The 21,464-nt window shown below is 39.5% G+C and overlaps 1 protein-coding gene across 3 annotated transcripts in view; it reads right to left on the minus strand.

The window, feature by feature from the left end:
• The window catches only part of VAPB (VAMP associated protein B and C), a 59,333-nt gene that overhangs the window by 34,229 nt on the left and 3,640 nt on the right, over positions 1-21,464 (minus strand). For all 3 annotated transcript variants that reach the window (XM_037877254.2, XM_037877252.2, XM_037877253.2), the window contains exon 2: positions 1,068-1,220. In XM_037877254.2, the coding sequence (XP_037733182.1) occupies positions 1,068-1,220 (153 nt within the window). The remainder of the gene's footprint in view (positions 1-1,067; positions 1,221-21,464) is intronic.

Below are 21,464 nucleotides of genomic sequence, written 5' to 3' on the forward strand. Positions count from 1 at the left end.
AATTAGAACATGCAATTCTGAGTCCACGCACATAAAACTGAGTCAGATATAAAACAATGCATGAAAAACCCATACATGTAGTTTTATGGCTTATTTAAAATAGTCACTAAAAACTGACTTCTTAGAACTGATTCAATAAGTATTTCCATATATTTTTATAAGCACTGAAGACTATACTATCACATATAAATAGGGTTAATATTTTATTGCTAAGTCATAGCCACTTATTCCTCATTCCAGGAATGAAACTGCCATTGAAATCTAAGAGATTCGTACAATTATGCCCCTCTTAAAGTGTAAAAGCTTCAAAAAAGGAGCAATGATCTGCGTGAAATCCACAAAACTGATTGATTTAAATCTCTATCTAATTCTCTACTACTATTGTGACACTGGGTTTATGGAATATTATCTGACTGTTCCAGTACATCTGCAAATGCTAGAAAAATAGTCAGAGAGATGTAATTTAAAGTTGAACACATTTATCTTTAAGGGCCAAATTTTTCTCTGGGTTGCAGTGGTGTAAATTAAACAGTTACAAAACCCTCCCATTTCAGTGGGAAATTTATTCAACTCTGTAAACTTACGGCACACCAGTCTGCTTTGTCTTTTTATGATTGCTATAATTCAGTTGCCAAACTTCTGCGGATTTATGCAAGTTAAAAATTCAGCTATCACTTGTCAATAAACAGACAAACAAATAAACCCATTAACCTTTTCTCCTTACAAAGTAAAGTCTGTTTTTTTTAGTGCCAAAGCACACACTGCATTTTCAGGGAGTACAAAACATGTGCATTCTGAAAGTAATTATCTGCATTGTTTACACTGATTTGTTTTAGCTTATATCAAAATATAAAAGATTTAAAAATTAAGCCACCAGGAATAAGTAGAGGTGTATAAAACAGTTGGTTTTTCATGGAGATAAAATAAATATGAAATCATGCTCTCTTGCTTGTCTCTCCACTTTCCCCAATATATATTTAGTTCACACAGTGTTCTAAAAAAAAAAAAAATCACTGATTTGATGAGACCAGCTTCAACTACAAAGCAAGCCATTTTGAATGACTTACCGGAAACGTTAATTGATGTTCCTGCATCAATAATTCCACTGTTAGGCCTTACACAGTATCTACGTGGTGCTGTAGTTTTCACTTTGAAGCACACATTTCTGTCTGTAGGATTACCAAGTTTCAGGTTTGTGGTGACAACATCTGTGAAAGGACCTGCAGAACACAGCAAAGAAGATTTTAAAATTATATTAAAAATACTCTCTAAACTTTGAGTTTAGACAGACTCTAAATTTGTATCTATAAATCTTATAAAGTAGTTAGATATTCAGCTTCCATTAGCAGCATCTACAGTTAACTGTTCAAGCAGAACTGAGGATGGGTTGAGGCCTCTGAAAATCTGAGCCATATCAACAGTTGAGCTTTGCCTTTAATGACTAATAAGCTACAAGGAAGGATAGTTGGTACATCATGCAAACGTAGCAGCTGAATTCCACTATCTTACACTGTTGTAATTGTGAAGTAAATATTGAAGTCAGAGGTATTTTGGATGTTCACAGATATAACTTCAATAGCACAGATATAGGTGTGAGGTTTTTTGCAGGAATGGTGGGTGAAATTCTGTGGCCTGAGTTGGTGCAGGAGGTCAGACTAGATGATCATAACGGTCCCTTCTGACCAAAATATCTATGAATCTATGAAAAACACTGAAAGCAGAGAGTTTGACCCACTTTATTCTAGGCTGTATAGAGGAGAAAGTTTTAGAAGGAAAGTCTAATCGTTAAGAAATCGTAAAGCTGTCTAAATGGACAAAAAAGCGAATATTGCGCATATTAAAAGGGAAGGCAGCATTATAAGAGAGTGGTTAATACAAGAGTCAACCATGGAGTAGTGGGGTGTCCCAGTGACAGCATGTCATTCAAAGGACACACTTGGGATTTCTAATTGGATCAGAGCTATGGATTGCTGGCAGTCCAAATATTAGCTAGTGTGCTACTGCACTCATTTCTCTGTGCTTCATATTAACAGAGCAAGACAATTACAGAAGTGAAAACAACATTTAGATTAACTTGCTTCTGACAAAGGCTACAAAAACCAAACAACTTGGTGCATAATCATTGGAGGGAATTACCAAAAATCCTAGAGAATAAAAGCCAAGTGGACATGAACATTTAACACTGTAGTATGCAAATTTTCTTCATATTTTGAACTGTAAAATATGAAGAAACTCCCAGAAAAAGGAGGCTAAACAGATTTTCAACTGGATACAAAAGTGATCATTTGTTTTAGTACTGTTTTTTTAATGTTACATTCCTTTATATAACTGTTGCTGCTTCAGGAAGATGGGACTTGTTCCAGACCACAGCACCTTCAGCTTGAAATAAATCAGATTGAATGATAGGCTCGCTTTCCCTCCTCCAAATCTGGTCTTTTAAGGTGATGTATGATAAAACTGTAAAAATTCTAAAGGCTTAAAGCCAATGTCCTTGATGCAAATAGTTTAAAAAGGAAAAAACCACATCCCCTCCAACATCAATATAGCATCAGTTCTGCCTGCACTGTGAACAGCACATTAGATCTGTATTTGCTATGCAAGAAGGCACCAAAAGAGGAAGCCCATGGAATATAGAGCTGAACACACGTTTCATGACATGAAGCAGTCCCTCTATCCACCAAATTCTGGCTCTACTCAGTCATGTGGCACCATGATTGTCCAAAGGTTTAATCACCAAATTCCCTCTGCCTTCCATATTAGAATGGAGTCCATGATTCCCGCCGCCACTTTGAGAATATTCAGAGACAAAGGGCTATGAGTCATGGAACAATTCTGAAATAGATGTTGGGGATAGATTTTCAAAGGAGCTCAGCATTCATTTAGGCACCTCAATAAAGTAGGCAGATTTTCAAGATAGATCTTAATGATGGGGAAAGGTACTGTTTACTGCTCTAAACAGAAATTTCTGGGTGTGAGCACTTCTGAAAAACTGGCCATTCAGGTTATGACTTTACTGCAGAGTTAACTTGGGCAACTGGCACCTATGTTTGACTAGCCAGGCTGCAAGCAGCCACACTGCAAAACCAGACTTGAATGTGTCCACTTAATTGCATCCACACTGGTGCTGCACTCACTCATGTATCTCTAGGACTTCTGGGGGATTGTCCCATGGTTCTTAGTGCTGCAGTAAGCCTCTCAGAGATTTTTCCCCAATGAGTTGTGGGATGAGTACTGGGAACATGGAGTGGAGGTGAGGGGGGCTGGGGAGAGAAAAGAGAAACTGTCAAAAGCACTGGAGGACTATCAGCATGCAAGCAAGCTGTGTTCTCACTGCAAAGTGGGTAGGTCACTAGCCCAAGCATAAGCAGCATTTGAGCTTAAGCCTCTATCCCAAGGCAGGCTAGCCAGTTAGGGTCAAAAGCACCACCACATTTAGGCAAGAGTTTTGTATAGGAGAACAACGTAATAAGAACCTGAGTCAACTCTGCAGGGAAGACAAACTCTTTAGTGCCTAGATGGGAGCTACTGAAAACTGAGCTCTATTAAAAATCTGGCCTAGTTCATCGAAAGATTCAGACCAATGACAAAAAAACCATATTCACGGTTACTGACATTTCCAGAAAAATGAGATTATACTTCTATAGATTCTTACCCAGCAAGTCTAAGTATACTCACAGAAAGTTTCCTCCCCCTAAATGAAATTTATTTCTAAAGCTAGGAAACTTTTTCCTCTGTTCTTTAAAAACAACATGAGAAAAATGGTGAGAAAGTTATAGGAAATGGAGAATCTGTCTGTACATAATCTGACATAGGGTTGTCATGCACACTATCTAAAAGGAAGAATGTACCAAGTTGAATTTGGTGGTGAAAAGTTTGGAATGTTCTTCTGGGATCTTCTGAATTTTTTCAGCCAGCTCGAAAAAAGTTGATTTGTATTAATGCAAAACAACAAGCAACATTGGTTTTTTGTGTAACATTGCTAGATACTGCATGCAAAACACAGTACCACCTAGTTTGTGCCTCAGAGGTCACGAGTGTATATTACCAAGGACAGGAGGTATTGGACTTTCATATATACTCCAACATATTTTCCCACAGTTATTTTCAAACTGTTTCTGTGGCTTTCCATCCAGAAGCTATGCATGCAACCCTTCACATTTAAAGATCACTGCATTATCTCACAATTTGCCATGCTCCATTTCCTATTGAAAGGCCAGTGCTATATCAATCTTATCTAAAAAAGTGTCATTCTACATTGTAGCGTTTTATAATTTGTAAGATGATCATTTCAAAGAAAAAAAGTGTTTGAGAATTAAGTCAGAAGAGTATGTCAACTATCTAACATTTAATAAAGGCTTGTTACCTTACAAATGCAGCACACAAATTCAGGTACTGTACTATTCGGCTAATACGAGTTTGCCGAATAATATAGTACATGTGTATTCCATCACCGATTATCATGGCAAATATGTCACCACACTGTCATTTCACTTGGATGGCTTCTATTTGTGCACGCTTTATGAAATTATTCGTATCCTAGTCAAGGCCTCTTACATGGGGGGCGGGGAGAGATTAGGCAAACAATCCTCACATACAGGGAGGGTATGCCTACACTTTGAGCTGGGGACATGATAGCCATCAAACTAGTGTGCTAAAAATAGTGTAGCTGTGGCAGCACAAGTGGTTGGAGGGGCTAGCCACCCCCAGATGTATCTATTGTCTCAAGGCAGTTCGCTCCTTCTGCTAACTCGTGTTGCTACAGCTGCATTATTTTTAGTGCATTAGCCTGATCAAGGGTATCTCCTCAAGCTGGGAATCACACCCCTGGCTCAAAGTGGACACATACCCCATACTAACATCTTTAATCACTTCTGTTCTCTAGCCCTGATTCAGCAAAGCACTTAAGCACATATCTAACTTCAAAAATGGGACTACTCATGTACTTGCAGTCAGTGAACCTACACTGCAACTGGGAGGTAGTATTTCCAACTCAGGTAATACAGGAGCTAGCTCTGCTTGAGATAAAAACAGAAGTGTGACCACAGCAGCATGGGTGGCAACTTGAGTTAAGAGAGTTTTATATGGACAGCCTCAACTTAAAGGGAAGAAACCGAAATAAAACAATCACACTTCTATCTGAACATTTTAAAACCTGTTACAAACAGTAACACCTATGATTAATTTAACTGGAAGACTAGATAAAGACTATTTTCTCAGTTTGTTTACTATGCATTTCACAGATCTTGGAGTCAGTTACTCTTTCCCTTGCATACTCCTTTCCCTCTCTAAGTTTGTGTGCATCTTCTCGCAGAAATAATGGAGAAATATATATATATATATATATATATATATATATATATATATTTATTTATTTATTTTTAAAGAAAAATGGTTGATTGTAAAACCACAAAGACTGACAGGAGGGCTCAGTGGCAGGTATAGCACTTGCTATTTTAATTTTTTTTTCTTTTAAGATTTGATTAGATTTCAAGTTTATGTCCTTTAAGAATAAGCTTTAAAATGAAATAAGCTGAAATGTCAAGTGAGACAGCATGGTCTGGAAGAACAAGTACATGGATGGGAGTCAGGAAGTCCTGAGTTCCAATCAAAGCTCTACCACTGTCTTGCTGTCTATCCTACCGTGGTAACTGGAGTCGACATACCTTAGGTCGAATTACCGTTTGGGGGGGAGGGGGGCTCAATGGGAGAAAAAAAAAATCTCCTGTTGACTTACCTTACTCTTCTTGTCAGATGTAGGGTACAGGGGTCATCGGGCGGAGAGCGATCTGCAGTCGATTTGGCGGGTCTTTACTAGACCCGCTAAATTGACCGCCGGTGGATCGATCTCAGAGCGTCAATCCCTGCTGTAATGTAGACCTGCCCTTAGATAGATCACTTAAGTACTTGGTCTTGTGATTAAAATCAATGGGAGTTGACACCAATTTAAACAGGAGCAGGTTTGGGCCCTTAAAAGTTCTCCACCTGTAGTAGTAAGTATAATATTTACCTAATCACAAGGAATCTTGTGAAGAGGAGTGTTTTAAAAGCACTACATTCCATATTTTAATCATTATCACGTGGCCCAGTGGACACTTGTAATTAAGGAAGCATCAGCAACTTTTTAAAATCAAAGTAGTTGAGGAATGAGAAGCCAAGAGTATCTGTATTATATATTTCAGAAGTATTTGGTTGAAAGCAGCCCTCCTATTCTGAATTTGAAAATTAATTTTTAAAAAAAATAGGCAGATCTGTATAACTGCATCACTCGCTTCTGACCTATTCACCTCTGGTTTATTCTTTTCACATCTTTGCTACCTTGCTTTCGCCTACCAATTCATGCTATGGCCAGGCAGTTCTTTTCAAAGGTAGCAAAAGTACGTACTACCACTGGAAATAGATACTTCACAAAGCCCCAAAGCCAGCCATTAACTTACTCCCTGGGGAGTGCAGTGATGCAAAAAAACAAAACAAAACATAAAAACAGTCAGTGTAACTAAATAACTGTAAAACAACCCTGCCAGAATAAGCACCAGACTCTGGAGCTTCTACACTGGAGAAGTGATGTGCAAATGAGTGTACTGAAGCAGCTACCTATATATTTCTACTACGAGTACACTTCTCAAAAGGAGCTACTGAGGCTACCTGAGCCCTGATGGAACAGGCCCGCAATTAGGTAATATTCACATCACAGTCTAATGTAGCCAGTAATCCCAAAAGAAAGTCTAAGTTGAAATGTGTTTCCCTTTCATCCAGCCTGTGTAAACTACAAATAAATTTACAAGCTAGCTCTTGGGGGAAGGAGCTTTTTTTGTTCTGTTTGTACAGCGCCTAGCACAATGGGGTCCTAGTCCATGACTACTGCGCCTGGGCACTATGTTAAGGCAAACAAATAATATCACCACCACCGGCTTAGTCCTACCTAGACCAAATGACAGTGTTTTATGCACTTCTAGAGTATGTAGCTTAGCTTACGTTTTTCTAGTTTGACCTGGAGAAGAAGAGGTGGTGGTGAATTACTTGACTGAGATGGAAGTCAGAAGGTATTCTGAGACCTAATTGCAACTTGTTATCCAAAATTATACTGTATTCTATACAGACAGGGTAAGGCAGTCTTGACATAAGGTTATGAATCTCTCCCACCCTTTAGGCAAATGTTATTGCTACCAAACACATTGTTTTGATGGACTGGTGAAAAAGAGAGCAGCATGATGCTAGGGGCTCAAAGCGTGGTCCGATCAACCCATTAATATGTTTAGAGCCCACGGGGTGATAGGTCATCCTATTAGGGGATAAACCCTGATAAGGCCCTTCAGGAATCTAGCTACTATGGGATGAGAGAAAACTGAGTGCCTTTGAACTGGAGAGGGATTAACTTGACATGACTTGTAAGTAGACTAAAGAATTTATGACCAGTCCTGATCTCTGTAATGATAAGCAGTATGCCTAGGAATCCGAGTCTATAAAGAACGTAGTCGTCGATTGGCCCAAATGATAAACCTTTTCCATTTGGCAAAATAGACAGTCCCGGTAGAGTCCTTTCTACACTTACGAGGATATTCTAGATTTCTGGTGAGTCACTTCTCTCTAGCGCTGAGAATTATCAGCAACCTGTAAGGAGTACGGAAGTTGGCTCTGGCCCTCTCTTTGTGACATCAGGTTCCGTTGAAGTAGTTGCTGAATAGGGGGCCAAAGTGATAGATTCATCAGATCCAAGAACTAAAATTGCATTAACCTGGCTTGTGCCAGGACTGTCATTTTGCCCAAGTCTTTCTGAGTTTTCTAATTATTCCTGAGATTTAAAAAAATTGGAGGCTAAGCACATATCAGACTTGGGAGACCAGGGAACATGAATGCATCTTACAGAGGCCCTTACCCTTGACCTTGACCTCCTCTGGAGTAGAACTCGGAACACTTCCTGTTTGCAACAATGAACAACAGATCTATGGAGGACTGATCCTGACAAATATTTCTTGGATAATCCTTGACAGCATTCTTTGCTGCCATTCATGTTTGCTTATAAATTGCCTGAGGTGATCAGCCTGAACATTCTGTGGTCCTGTTAAGTGAAGACTACTTAGATTTACAGTGTAACTGATACACCAGTTTCACAGATGCATAGTTTCCTGGCAAAGAGGGGTAGATCTTGCTCCTCCCTGTGGGGTTATGTAAAACATCACTGTGGTGTCATCTATCAAGACCTGAACAGATGATCCTTAGAGCTGGAAGGAACGTTATGCAAGCATGACTAATTGCTCTCAATTCCAGAGTGTTTATGTACAATTGGGCTTCTTGACAAGACAAGAACTGTGAGTCTGTAAGTGGTCCAGTTGAAACCCCATCATACTGGATTGGATGCATTTGTTATTGTTTGGATGTAATAGTGGAGAGAAGGGAACCCCTTCACAAACTTTTTCAGGACCCTTCTACCAATCTAAAATTATAGGACTTCCTGGGGGACCTACACTTTCTTCTCTAGTGATATCTGATGGGCTGAATAGGACTTCAACCACTCTTGCAGGCAGTGAAAATGAAGTCTGGTATGCTGAATTACATGAGAGCAGAAAACTATAGGGCCTAGAAGCCCAGGGCAAGTTCTCACAGAGGTTTGATGATGTGCCTGCAGTTGATTGACTAATTCTATATTGCTGAATCTTTCCTGAAGCAGGTAAGCCCTTGCTGGTTGAATCTAAAACCTGCTTCTATGAATTGTCTGGCACAGGTAGGGCTGTGGGGATGCTCCTCCAGTTCTAGCCTTACCTGAGCTAACTCTGTAGTAAAAACATACCCATAAGTCCCAACAGATACCGCTGGCCAAATGAATTCTAACTTGAGTGCATAGGGCACATGTGCACCATCAGCGGAATACATATGAACAAGCACCCAGATTTTAAATGGGAGCTCTTTGGAAAACTCAGTCCTGTGAAAATCTGTCCTCCTCCTACCACCATGAACATCCTCAACTGCAAGGATGCTTGGTGCAATGGGAATAGAAGAGAAGAGAATGTAATTTCTCCATTCCCACCCCCATCTGAAGTAATCTTCAGGAAAGAGCTACTGGAAAAGCGAATTGTTACACTAACAGGCACTACCAATGTCAAAATACAGAGGAGGGAATAAGACAGGGAAAAAAAATGTTTAAAAATTACATAACAACTTTTAAATTAAAAAGAGTCAACAGGAAAGAGAAGTGTATAACAACCCAACATGATTACGAGATCCAGATGCCAAACTTGGAATGCTGTTCATAGTTTAAAAATTACTCAGTTTGGATGGATTAATCATTGTCCTTCCTTCTCTGCCTGTTTTGGCACAATCTATTCTTGCCAAAAATATACCTCACTCACAATGGGAGTGGGGGGGAGGGGAAGAAACATGACTAAGGTAGTGAAAGAATATTTTCAGTATATGAATCGGCATGCTCCTTTGCCACCTTCTATATCCTTAGTGTCATTAACTGTTTACTTCACAGTTGTAAAAACTGTAAAGAGTGAGGTCACACTCAAGCTTGCCCACAGAGACAGATGAGCACGTCCTTCAACACTGAAGTATTTATCAGATTTTCACGTGCTTGTTCCAATCTGACTTTAGAGTTTATTACATCCAAGCATTTTGTATTAAGTAGTTTTAGAAGTTTTACACAAACAGAAAATAATTTGAGCAAATATTTTTTCTTGTGTCCTAAAAACTTAAAAACATGCTTTGTCTATGAACGATGAAGTAAACAAAAGGATTAACAGCACATTTGGCTGGATTTTACTTCTAGACATCTGTTTTTAAAAGGTAAGCATTATTTTAGAATTGGGTTCCAAATGAATTACATCATATTGTTAATGCATGGAATAAACATTTACTAAGTTATGCTTTATAGCAGAAGAAAGGGGACATGTGTCAGAATAACGGGAGCAGAATATAACTATTCTATTTTTCCAGTGGAATAAAACAAAAATCCCCCACCTCACCAGAATAAAATCTTCTTGAACAGAAAAAACCTCCCACACAACTTCAATACCCAACCTGCACTTGAAAAGAAAACAGTAATTACAGAAAACTTAGCATTTTTCATCCAAAAGTATTTAAAAAAAACCTTTACAGCAAGATGAAGTAGGATGAATCTAAGACAGGGGTTCTCAGCTTTCTCTCTTTCTGAGGCCCCCTCACAACATGCTATAAAAACTTCATGGCCCACTTGTGCCACAACAACTGTTTTTCTGCATATAAAAACCAGGACCAGCGTAGGGGGTAGTAAGCAGGGTAATTGCCAGGGGCCCTGTGAAGTTAATTTGCCCACAGGTGCTCAGATCTCAACTTCCACTGGAGTTCTGGATGCTTAGCACTTAAAAATCAAGCCCTTTGAGTTTGGGGGGGAGTGGTGATGTTGGGATGGAGCTCATATGCACGTCAGGTACAATGTTGATAGTAACAGCAAGGAGTCCTGTGGCACCTTAAAGACTAACCGATTTATTTGGGCATAAGCTTTCATGGGTAAAAAACTCACTTCAGATGCTTTTCTACCCACGAAAGCGTATGCCCAAATAAATCGGTTAGTCTTTAAAGTGCCACCGGACTCCTTGTTGTTTTTGTGGATACAGACTATCATGGCTACCCCCCCCCCCGATACTTGACACAATGTTGATAGTATATGCTATTTAAAAAAAAAAAGTTTCTAGAAGCATCAGTCCAAAAGAGAATTTGCTGTGACAAAGTTTTCTTCCTATTTGCTTGTAAAATTCTGTTTTGACAACTGTTCCTGCATTTCCATTTGCTATCTAATCTGTCTTTATAGTTTTGTCAACTTGTTACTTGCTCCATCTTGCAGCTATTCTCTACCTCACCAACACAACTTCTAAGATTTATTCGAGATGTGCCAATCCTGGGCTATGGACATGTGACTTTCAGTAGTGACCCAATGCAGTAGTTGCTAAAACATGTTCAGCTGCTCTGAAATCAGTTTGTGTTCTCAGTCCTATTCCAAATACTTGCATCTCAAAACACACCACACAATCTTGTTTGATCACTGAGAGTTGACTTAAGACTGAATGGCTATGGAGAATTAAGCACACCCTTACGTACGGAAGTAGTCCTTCCAACAAGAAAGAGAAGCACAAAGGCTGGAGAAGCCTGAAATGGCAATGCTCATGCTGCTATTTGTACACTGAAGTCAGCACAAGACTTAAAGAGCCCCAAAAATTTTATTTCAGGAGTTGTCTTCTAAAAGGCCTTAGTGGTATTAGTATTACTCCTGGGGGAATTCTGCACCAAAAAATTAAAAATTCTGCACAAAATATTTGAAAATTCTGCAAAATTCTGCATATTTTGTCAAAACACCATAATATAATCATGCCAGGAAATTATTTTGGTAATTTATATCAAAATATCTGTCAGCAAAAATAGATTCCTTATAAGGCATACTACAGAAGTTTGAGTCATTCATTTAAAATTACAATACAGAACTCTATTTCCTGCACCTGTCAGCAGCAGTGCAAAGGCTTGGGGGAGCCCGGAGTAACAGAGGAGCTGAGGGAGGGTGAAGGAGCCCAGGAGTGAACCTGGAGGGTGCCGAGTGTGGGTAGGAGCAGGTTTTTTAGGGGGTGAGAGGGACAAAGGGGTGGGATTGTTAGGGAGTTGGGAAGCCTCCCTCATGCAGACCCTGGCTGACCCCAAGCCTCCCCCATTCAGTCAGGCACATCTGCTCGTCCCTGCACCTCCCCATGGGTCTCTGCAGCCCCCCTCCCACATCCTCAGTCACCCCACTAGCTCCTGAGCCCATGCCCCAGTCTGTTCCTCTCACTAGCCATTCAGAACTCCAGTCTGTGACATCCCCTCTCCTCCCAGCAGCCTAGTTTGCCCCACTCTGTCCTAACCTGGCTTCCTGGGCAGGGTACTGTGATGAACTTCTACTCCTGGGGGAATTCTGCAGCACTGGGCATAGAATTCTCTCCCCTGGCTCCGAAAATACATTCTGAAACAGAAGTACTGCAGTCCCGCTTTTTGCCCACCAGAGGCCGCTGTGGGCACCAGAACAGCCAGCTGCTCTGGCACCACAATGGCTTCTGGTGGGCAAAAGGCAGAACTGCAGCACTTCTTGGGAAAATGTATTTTATGTGGGAAAATACAAAAGTATGCGGAACAGAGGAATTCTGCATGTCCCCAGATATGCAGAATTCCCCCAGGAGTAAATTTCATGGTTTGGTGGGCAAAGTTTCTTCTTATATTTGCTCTGAAGTAATTTTTTCTGGCCTCGCAAGCCCCATCTACCCAGAGATCTCTATTTCAGAGCAACAAGGAGTCCAGTGGCACTTTAAAGACTAACAGATTTATTTGAGCATAAGCTTTCGTGGGTAAAAACCTCACTTCTTCAGATGCATGGAGTGAAAGTTACTGATGCAGACAAATATACTGACACACAAAGACACCTACATGCTGTTAGGATATAGATATTCAGGCCTGTCTGTAAAGGCCTATACTCTAAGAATTTAGGTGTATTCTTATCACTTGACTAGTTATAGAGGTACAAAAGAGAATCAAAATCACTGTCTGCTGATGTAAGGGCCTTCTCTTACTGTGACAGTTTGAGGCCCTGTTCTTAGGCTAAGGCCTTTGGCTAAGCAACAGAGGCAGCCATAAGCTGGGAAGTGACCGGTCACATCCTCACATTCCAAACTAGTCACATTGAAATAAGGTGCTATTGGGCTGTTAGGAATACAATCCTGTCCTGAATACAATCCTGTCCCTATCACCTCCAGAGAAAGGGAAGTGCCTAGAAAATGTAAAAGGAAACAGCATCCTGTCTGGCAAGAACTCACTTATCAATACTGGGATGTGAAATCCTCACTTCTGTATTGTTTTGTCATTATAGTTCCCACTTTGCTATTGTTTGTCTGTATAATCTCTGTCTAGTTCTGTGATTGTTCCTGTCTGCTGTATAATTAATTTTGCTGGGTGTAAACTAATTAAGGTGGTGGGATATAATTGGTTACATAATCATGTTACAATATGTTAGGATTGGTTAGTTAAATTTCAGGAAAATGATTGGTTAAGGTATAGCTAAGCAGAACTCAAGTTTTACTATATAATCTGTAGTCAATGAGGAAGTGGGTGGCCGTGGGTGGGAGATGGGAACAGGGAATGGGAGTAAGGAAATTGGAATCATGTTTGGCTAAGGGCAGGAATGGGAACAGGGACACAGGTGTAAGGCTCTGTGGTGTCAGAGCTGGGAAGGAGGATAGTAAGGAAGGAAACTGGAATCATGCTTGCTGGAAGTTCACCCCAATAAACATCGAATTGTTTGCACCTTTGGACTTCGGGTATTGTTGCTCTCTGTTCATGCGAGAAGGACCAGGGAAGTGAGTGGGTGAAGGAATAAGCCCCCTAACACATGCCTCCAGCTTCCATCGAGGACACATCACACAATCCATTGTCTACAGCCAAGCCCTAAGATACAACCAAATTTGCTCCAATCCCTCAGACAGAGGCAAACACCTACAAGCATTTTTAAAAACTACAATACCCACCTGGGGAAGTGAGGAAACAGACTGACAGAGCAAGACGGGTATCCAGATATCACCTACTACAGGACAGGCCCCACAAGGAAAACAGAACACCACTGGCCATCACGTACAGCCCCCAGCTAAAACCTCTCCAGCACATTATCAATGATCTACAACCTATCCTGGAAAACTATCCCTCACTCTCACAGACCTTGGGAGACAGGCCAGTCCTCGCTTACAGACAGCCCCCCCAACCTGAAGCAAATACTCACCAGCAAGTACACACCACACCACAGAAACACTAACCCAGGAACCAATCCCTGTAGCAAATTTCGTTGCCTACTCTGTCCCCATATCTACTCTAGTAACACCATCAGAGGACCCAACCACATCAGCCACACCATCAGAGGCTCATTCACCTGCATGTCTACTAATGTTATATATGCCATCATGTGCCAGCAAAGCCCCACTGCCATGTACACTGGCCAAACCGGACAGTCCCTACGGAAAAGAATAAATGGACACAAATCAGACATCAGGAATAGTAACACACAAAAATGCCTGTGGGAGAACACTTCAATCTTCCTGGACATTCTATAACAAATTTGAAAGTAGCTATACTTGAACAAAAAAACTTCAGAAACAGACTTCAAAGAGAAACAGCAGAACTAAAATTCATTTGCAAATTTAACACCATTAATTTGGGCTTGAATAGGGACTGGGAGTGGCTGGCTCATTACAGAAGCAGCTTTGCCTCTCCTGGAATTGACACCTCCTCATCTATTGTTGGGAGTGGACTACATCCACCCCAATAGAATTGGCCCTGTCAACACTGGTTCTCCACTTGTGAGGTAACTCCCTTCTCTTTATGTGTCAGTATATTTATGTCTGCATCTGTAACTTTCACTCCATGCATCTGAAGAAGTGAGGTTTTTACCCACGAAAGCTTATGCTCAAATAAATCCGGTAGTCTTTAAAGTGCCACCGGACTCCTTGTTGTTTTTGTGGATACAGACTAACACAGCTGCCCCCTGATATTTCAGAACACTGAATGTATTTAATATTGGGGGGAGGGAAGAAGAGTAGCAATTACTATGAACATTAAATGGACAAAGGTTACAGCAACATGGTAATTTAAAGAAATGTGCATTATCATTCTGCTATAACCCTTGTCTATTTATACCATAAAGACCCTATCAAATGTGTGGCCACTGTAACCAACAGCATCATCATTAACATGATGGCTTTAGAATAAATGGAGAATAATTTTCTTCTCATTATCTAGTTCTAATGTATTCATTTTCTATATACAAGTCAAATTGCATGTGTTTATATATATTATACATGTAATTTATACCTACAAAGGTTGTTACTGAATTGGAAGAGATTCAAAGATGCAATTTATGTATAATTTTAAGTACCTGAATAAAAATAACAGTGGATGTAAAATTAAAGGTTTCAGGATATACACAGACTGGCTGCACATCGAGGAGGTTATAAAATAAACGTCTGCTATTAATATATTCAGGACCTAAAAATGGAGATCAATCCTGTTCTCTGCAAGCAGTGGAAGCTATGGCTCTGCTGTTGAACTCTTAGAGAGCTGGATTATTAGTGATGTTTTCAGGATATGATGGAAAACACAAAAACAGCATTTAGGAGTGATCAGAGAGCCTAATGGAGGCAGAGAAAAACCTACAATTATTTTTCAGAGGAATCACAGCACAAAATTCAAGACAGTGAGGTGGAAAGCATTCTGTAGTCCTTATATGAAAGCAACTCCCATAGAGGTAATTTGAATTTCTGCATGAGTCAGGAATGCAGAACTAGGTCTGCAGTGATCAGAGTCTAATTTAGTTTGTAACTGGTACTGTAAGTGAAGGTACCTATAGCCTCACCATGGTTATAAAATTAAAGCTTTTCTCCCAATATAATTAAAGTTAATCAATTGTTTGTGCACAAGCTCTTACTTTATTATTGCTTCTTATGCCCACAACTGGGAATAGATGGGAGTGTAAAACAGAGAAAATAAGGCATGCTCAACTTTAGCAGAACAAACATTTGGAAAAAATGGTATAAAGTCACATGGTATAAATAAGAAGCAAAAAGACATTTTATAAAGCCTTCATTTTCCTTAGTTGTGTAGCCAGTTAATATGACCCTGGGATAATCACGCTTTCAGTGAGCTCAAGTGACTCGCACTAGGTCTTAAAACTATTTGCAGAAGACAAGATTGCCCTCCATTGTAGGGAAAACCAGGGATCAGAATCTTACAAATTGCATTGTAAATAACTGTTGGATCACCAGGCATGCAAGCATACACCTCTCCTTCCCTAATTCCCTACCTCCTACTGTGGAAACTGAACAAGAATGCAAGATTAAATTGTTCAGAAACACAGCATCTTTAATCCATAGTACCATGGTAAGAGGGACTTTGTTTACAGCTCAAAGAAGAGCTATGGCATTAGTAAAGAGATTATTTTCACAGAGTTACTATAATATGAGATAAGGCACTGCAGGAAGCACCAGAGCCAGTTTTTGAAATATCAAAAAAGGTGTTTGGAGAAAGCATAATCGATGACAGGAGAAGCTTACTCAGCTTTGTATGGTGGAGCATGATTTTTTGTTCGCATAAAACCTCAGTCACTTCTTTATTATCCAGTCTTAAACACATTTTTAATTAAATATGGAAGTAGTCATGCTCGGTCACACAGAGAGAACATTTTGAGTGGCAGCAAAAGCAAGACAGCTGTTGCAGATTTATTACATAAACCCCTTTCTATAAAAGGCTGCCTAACAGGCCAAGTTTTCAAACTCAACAATTAATCCAGTCACATTAGAAAAAAAAATCCTGTGTCCCTTATTCACACAAGAAATTTCCACTTTGGCATGTAAAGCAGTGGCCTATATTAGATTTGTATATTGAACAAATGTTGAGGGGGAAAACAACAAGGCTATAGAGCCTTATTTTAAGACTTGCCCTTAAGTTGGATAACTGTGCTTATGTACTGATGCACATATGCAGAAGCACAGGCTCTCTTCTGTCACTGGCACTCAGTGGAGAGAGATGAAGGAAAGAAAGGTCTCAAAGAAGTGGTTCTAGCAATGAGAATTGTCTGCAGTGCTGGAGTTCATTCTTCACTAAAAAAGAAAGGCCTAATACAGAGGTCCTTAATCTAGCAAAATGCCCATTTATGTCAATGGGAGTTGTGCTTAGAGACAATGGAATCTGGCTTAAAGTATGGGTTAGGGGAGTTTCTCTATGAAGCATCCTGTTTCTCTATAAACAACAGATGACATTCCTGACCAACAGTTATGAGACAAAAAAACTGTTTAAAACCTTATCCAATAAAGCTTTCAAAAACAACCAACTGCATTGACAAAAAAAAAAAAAAAAAAAAAGGGCTTTGTTACTGTACTAACTGACCAGGTTCTTTCAATACTTGTGTTTTCACCCTGCAGTGAGCTAATAAGACTGATATGGTAATGAGATATTAGAAAATGAGTGTTACAGTAAGATGTGGACATAATTAGCAAGGCTCATTTGATTCCGCATTGTCTCCAGCTTGGCAAAAAGCTACATTTAGAGGAAATATTACCAGCCCCCGTAAACCAAAAAAACCCCCCACACAAATACTGAGATCAACCTGCATATTACCTAGTTTTCTGCAAAATTAAATTGACACTTAAAATACTCATTAGACTTGACTGAAGCAATGCCTACATCTTTTTAAAATGGTTATTAAGAGATGTACTTTCCATTGCAGTCTTCCATGAGATTACAGGCGCCTCAAATGAAGAGAAACTCAGCAGACCAATATTACATCTTCAGTTATTCAACCAAGTGTTTACACTAAGTTTTATTACCATTAAAATGATAATTTGGAGCAAAATTCTGTACAGAGTGTAAAAGTAGAATTTGGTTTTATATTCTTATGTAAACAATCAATTTATATGAATCAAGAGTTCACATGACCACCATTGATGCGTCTAATTCATACAGCTGCAAAGTGAGACAGAAATGCACTGATTTACATAGGAACAAACTACTTTGCAACTAGAAGGCCTAAAATTACTATTTAAAAAAAAAAACAGATTCTGAAGAATTCAACATAATCCAAAGAATTTTGTGCACAAATATTTCGAATGCCCCTAGTTACGATCCCCTTTGATTAATGGTTCTGAGTATGAAATCTAACATTTTATCAGTGTTTAGATGAGATAGTGATTGCAAGATTTAGCCCTATGAAAACAAAATTCCTATTGAAGTTAGTGGGACTTCTGCCCTATGGAGGGCTGCACAATTTAATCCATAGTAACTGAGAAGGCAAATAAACCAAGTTAGACCAATCCTTTTTCGGACTTTTACAAGCACTTCAGTTTAAATACTAGTGCCCTTTGACAAACTAGGTACAGCAAGTTTGCCCGATTCACAGTTTTTGTACCAGTGTAACTACTTTGGTTAGGAAAGTGATTTCCCAACCCCCACATAATTACACCAGTACAACCACCCCTAGAGCAGATGCACTAAAATTAGTATAAAGGTGCCGTATACGATTAACTGTTTCCCCTTCCCATGAGGGAAATATTTCAGCAGCAGTTCCTAAGGAACCGTACAGTACAGCCTGATTCTACGGTCCAAAAAGAAAAGGAGTACTAGTGGCACCTTAGAGACTAACCAATTTATTTGTGCATAAGCTTCCATGAGCTACAGCTCACTTCATCGGATGCATTCAGTGGAAAATACAGTGAGGAGATTTATATACACACAGAACATGAAAAAATGGGTGTTATCATACACACTGTAAGGAGAGTGATCACTTAAGATGAGCTATTACCAGCAGGAGAGCCATTTCCGGCAGTTAACAGGTCCCTAACACAAGCCATAATGGCTTAGTTTTCAAGTAGGCAATGAAAACAGACCCTGGTTAATTTTCAAAATAGTCTAGGGGATTTATCATAGAATCACAGAATCATAGAACATCAGGGTTGGAAGGGACCTCAGGAGGTCATCTAGTCCAACCCCCTGCTCAAAGCAGGGCCGATCCCCAATTAAATCATCCTAGCCAGGGCTTTGTCTAGCCTGACCTTAAAAACTTCTAAGGAAGGAGATTCCAGCACCTCTCTAGGTAACGCATTCCAGTGTTTCACCACCCTCCTAGTGAAAAAGTTTTTCCTAATATCCAACCTAAATCTCCCCCACTGCAACTTGAGACCATTACTCCTTGTTCTGTCATCTGCTACCACTGAGAACGGTCTAGAGCCATCCTCTTTTGAACCCCCTTTCAGGTAGATGAAAGCAGCTATCAAATCCCCCGTCATTCTTCTCTTCTGCAGACTAAACATCCCCAGTTCCCTCAGCCTCTCCTCATAACTCATGTGTTCCAGTCCCCTAATCATTTTTATTGCCCTCCGCTGGACGCTTTCCAATTTTTCCACATCCTTCTTGTAGTGTGGGGCCCAAAACTGGACACAGTACTCCAGATGAGGCTTCACCAGTGTCGAATAGAGGGGAACGATCATGCCCCTACTTATACATCCCAAAATGCCATTGGCCTTCTTGGCAACAAGGGCACACTGTTGACTCATATCCAGCTTCTCGTCCACTGTAACCTCTAGGTCCTTTTCTGCAGAACAAATTTAGATATATCCTCCATTAAAATTAATAGAAGATGTGGCTACATCTCTTAGACTGCTTTGAAAAACAACTCATAAGCCAATTTTAGATCATGGAGTCATATAAAAGATACAGCAAGAGACAGTTGACTCAAAATGGTAAAACTGTGATAACTAGACTATATATCTACACACACTCAACCTCACCTACGGAGTTGCTACTAACACATCCATAACCATAATATATGAAATAGATATAGACTTAAAAAAATTCACACTTTCAAAAGATGAAAAGTTGAAGGAATCCTTTTGGGGGATATAAAGATTGCCATGAACTATAACTTACTGTATCTTCAGTGTTTCTTTTAAAGTGATGCTAAGTTTCCATAAAGTTACAACTGATGAAAAGTGATCAGTTAATTATAAAGATAATACTAATGATGCACTTAAAATCAGTATAATTCAAGGAGGTACACAGCATGTCTGCTCTACTGTAAAGAACATTTAGCACAGTTAGAATAAGTTATTGATTTTATTTGCATTGCAAAAAGAGCTACTGTAACAAACTGCCAATATTTAAGTGTTGCTAGGAAAATGATTCATTTTGTTTCATATTTGGGTTGTGTGTTGAGATTTGTATAAATTTAGGAAGTTTAGCTGTTCTTTAAATACTGTATTAGGTTTTTTAATAATCAAACGCAAATAAGCAGGAATAAATTAATGTTTTGCTGAGAGAGTACAAAACCACTTACTTTAATTATGTAACTGATTGTTAACCAAAGTGAAATGTGAACTGATAAGTTTTCCAACAGAGTAGTGGATAGCTATTCATACAGTAGTATTCAAATAGATGGGAGTAGAGAAATCCTAGTACAGACTGCCATTATGCATGAATCCAGAAAGGCTCATGGTTTCTAAGAGTTTAAAGAAAGCTCTGTATGCTTTTTCAGTTTTGTTCTTTATTCATATCTAAAGGGCAATTTTAAGAAGATTTTTTAAATGATTTCTGTGTACACAGATCAGCACCCATTCCAGTGACAACACAGGAAATCCCCATTTAGCCACAACACAGATACATTTTGGAAATTTGCATTGTTCTTACCTAAGAACCCTTACCAACAGCATGCTTAGAACCTGGAGTATAGAAACCACATGTAGAGGAGACAGGATAGTTTCATCTCCATGACGTATTCAGTCCTTAGCCTCTCTGCTGAGACTGATAGCGATAGAGTCAATTATGCTGATGAGCTGCTTGTAGTAGACAAAGATTACCACAAGCAACTGGACTGAGAACCCTAGTTCACAAATTACCCTAAGCATCAGACATCCACTTTCAGATTTAAGAGATTTAGGGTAAGTCTGAACTAATGACAGATGATAGCTTGCAAAAAACACTACCAAGCCTCAAGCCAATGCCAAAGTAGTGTTTATGATTAAACAGGAAAAGTAAAGTGTACCCCTCATTCCAGGGTTATTTTTCTGCTCTTTTCAGAAAATGAAGTTACATGGAGCCGTAAAACATATATGCAGAAGCAGGTGCTTGTGCACTGGGAACACGAAACAGCATTTCCAACTGGAAGTAATTCTTATTGGTCTATCTTCCAAGTTGTTAAACTCATGCATTTGGCAGTATTGCTATTTGCCAACTGGGGAGCACCACAGCACACTGCTGATTCACAACTCAGGGCCTACCTGTGGCTAGCCTCTAAGAAAGCTGATGCAAGATCTCATCTGCTCAATCCAGGCCATTTCATTTTAGTAACTTCTCTGACTACTGTATTAAAGAACACTTCCTTACATCTCCCCAACCTGGACAGGAAGCAACAGCATTACAATTATATTTAAAATAAGCTAAGTCCTAAAATGGTTACGCCCTAATGAAATTGTACTTGCTGGCATTAACAGACCAATCATGTCTCTAAAACTAGTTTTCAATAAGGTGTCTATACAATTTTAATTTTGTCCCCTTAGGGATCCATACTGTACACTCAATGAGGCAGGAGTCCTGTGGAGAAAACAGTATGATCGTGTAATTAAAAACTATCAAAATGTTTCAAGTGCTTGACTTTGCAATCTAAATAATATTCTTTTAAACAGTTTTTACATTTAATTTCCTAGTTTTTACAAGGAAATGTGTGTGTGTGTATATACACACACACACAATTCTAACAGTTCTCTCCATCGTACATCATTAGCGTTTGAACCCTGAACCTTCAGCAAAAACGTCTACCACTTGAGCTACAGGACTAACTACATTGGCTAGCAACAGCAGAAGGCAGTTAACAAGGGGTTGGGAGCATGGCAGCCTGACTGGCTCTTTCTCCACATGGGGTTCAGGCTCCTACTCCAAATGATGCTAGG

The sequence above is a fragment of the Chelonia mydas genome, chromosome 13, assembly GCF_015237465.2.
Source record: "Chelonia mydas isolate rCheMyd1 chromosome 13, rCheMyd1.pri.v2, whole genome shotgun sequence".
NCBI classification, from domain to species: domain Eukaryota; kingdom Metazoa; phylum Chordata; order Testudines; family Cheloniidae; genus Chelonia; species Chelonia mydas.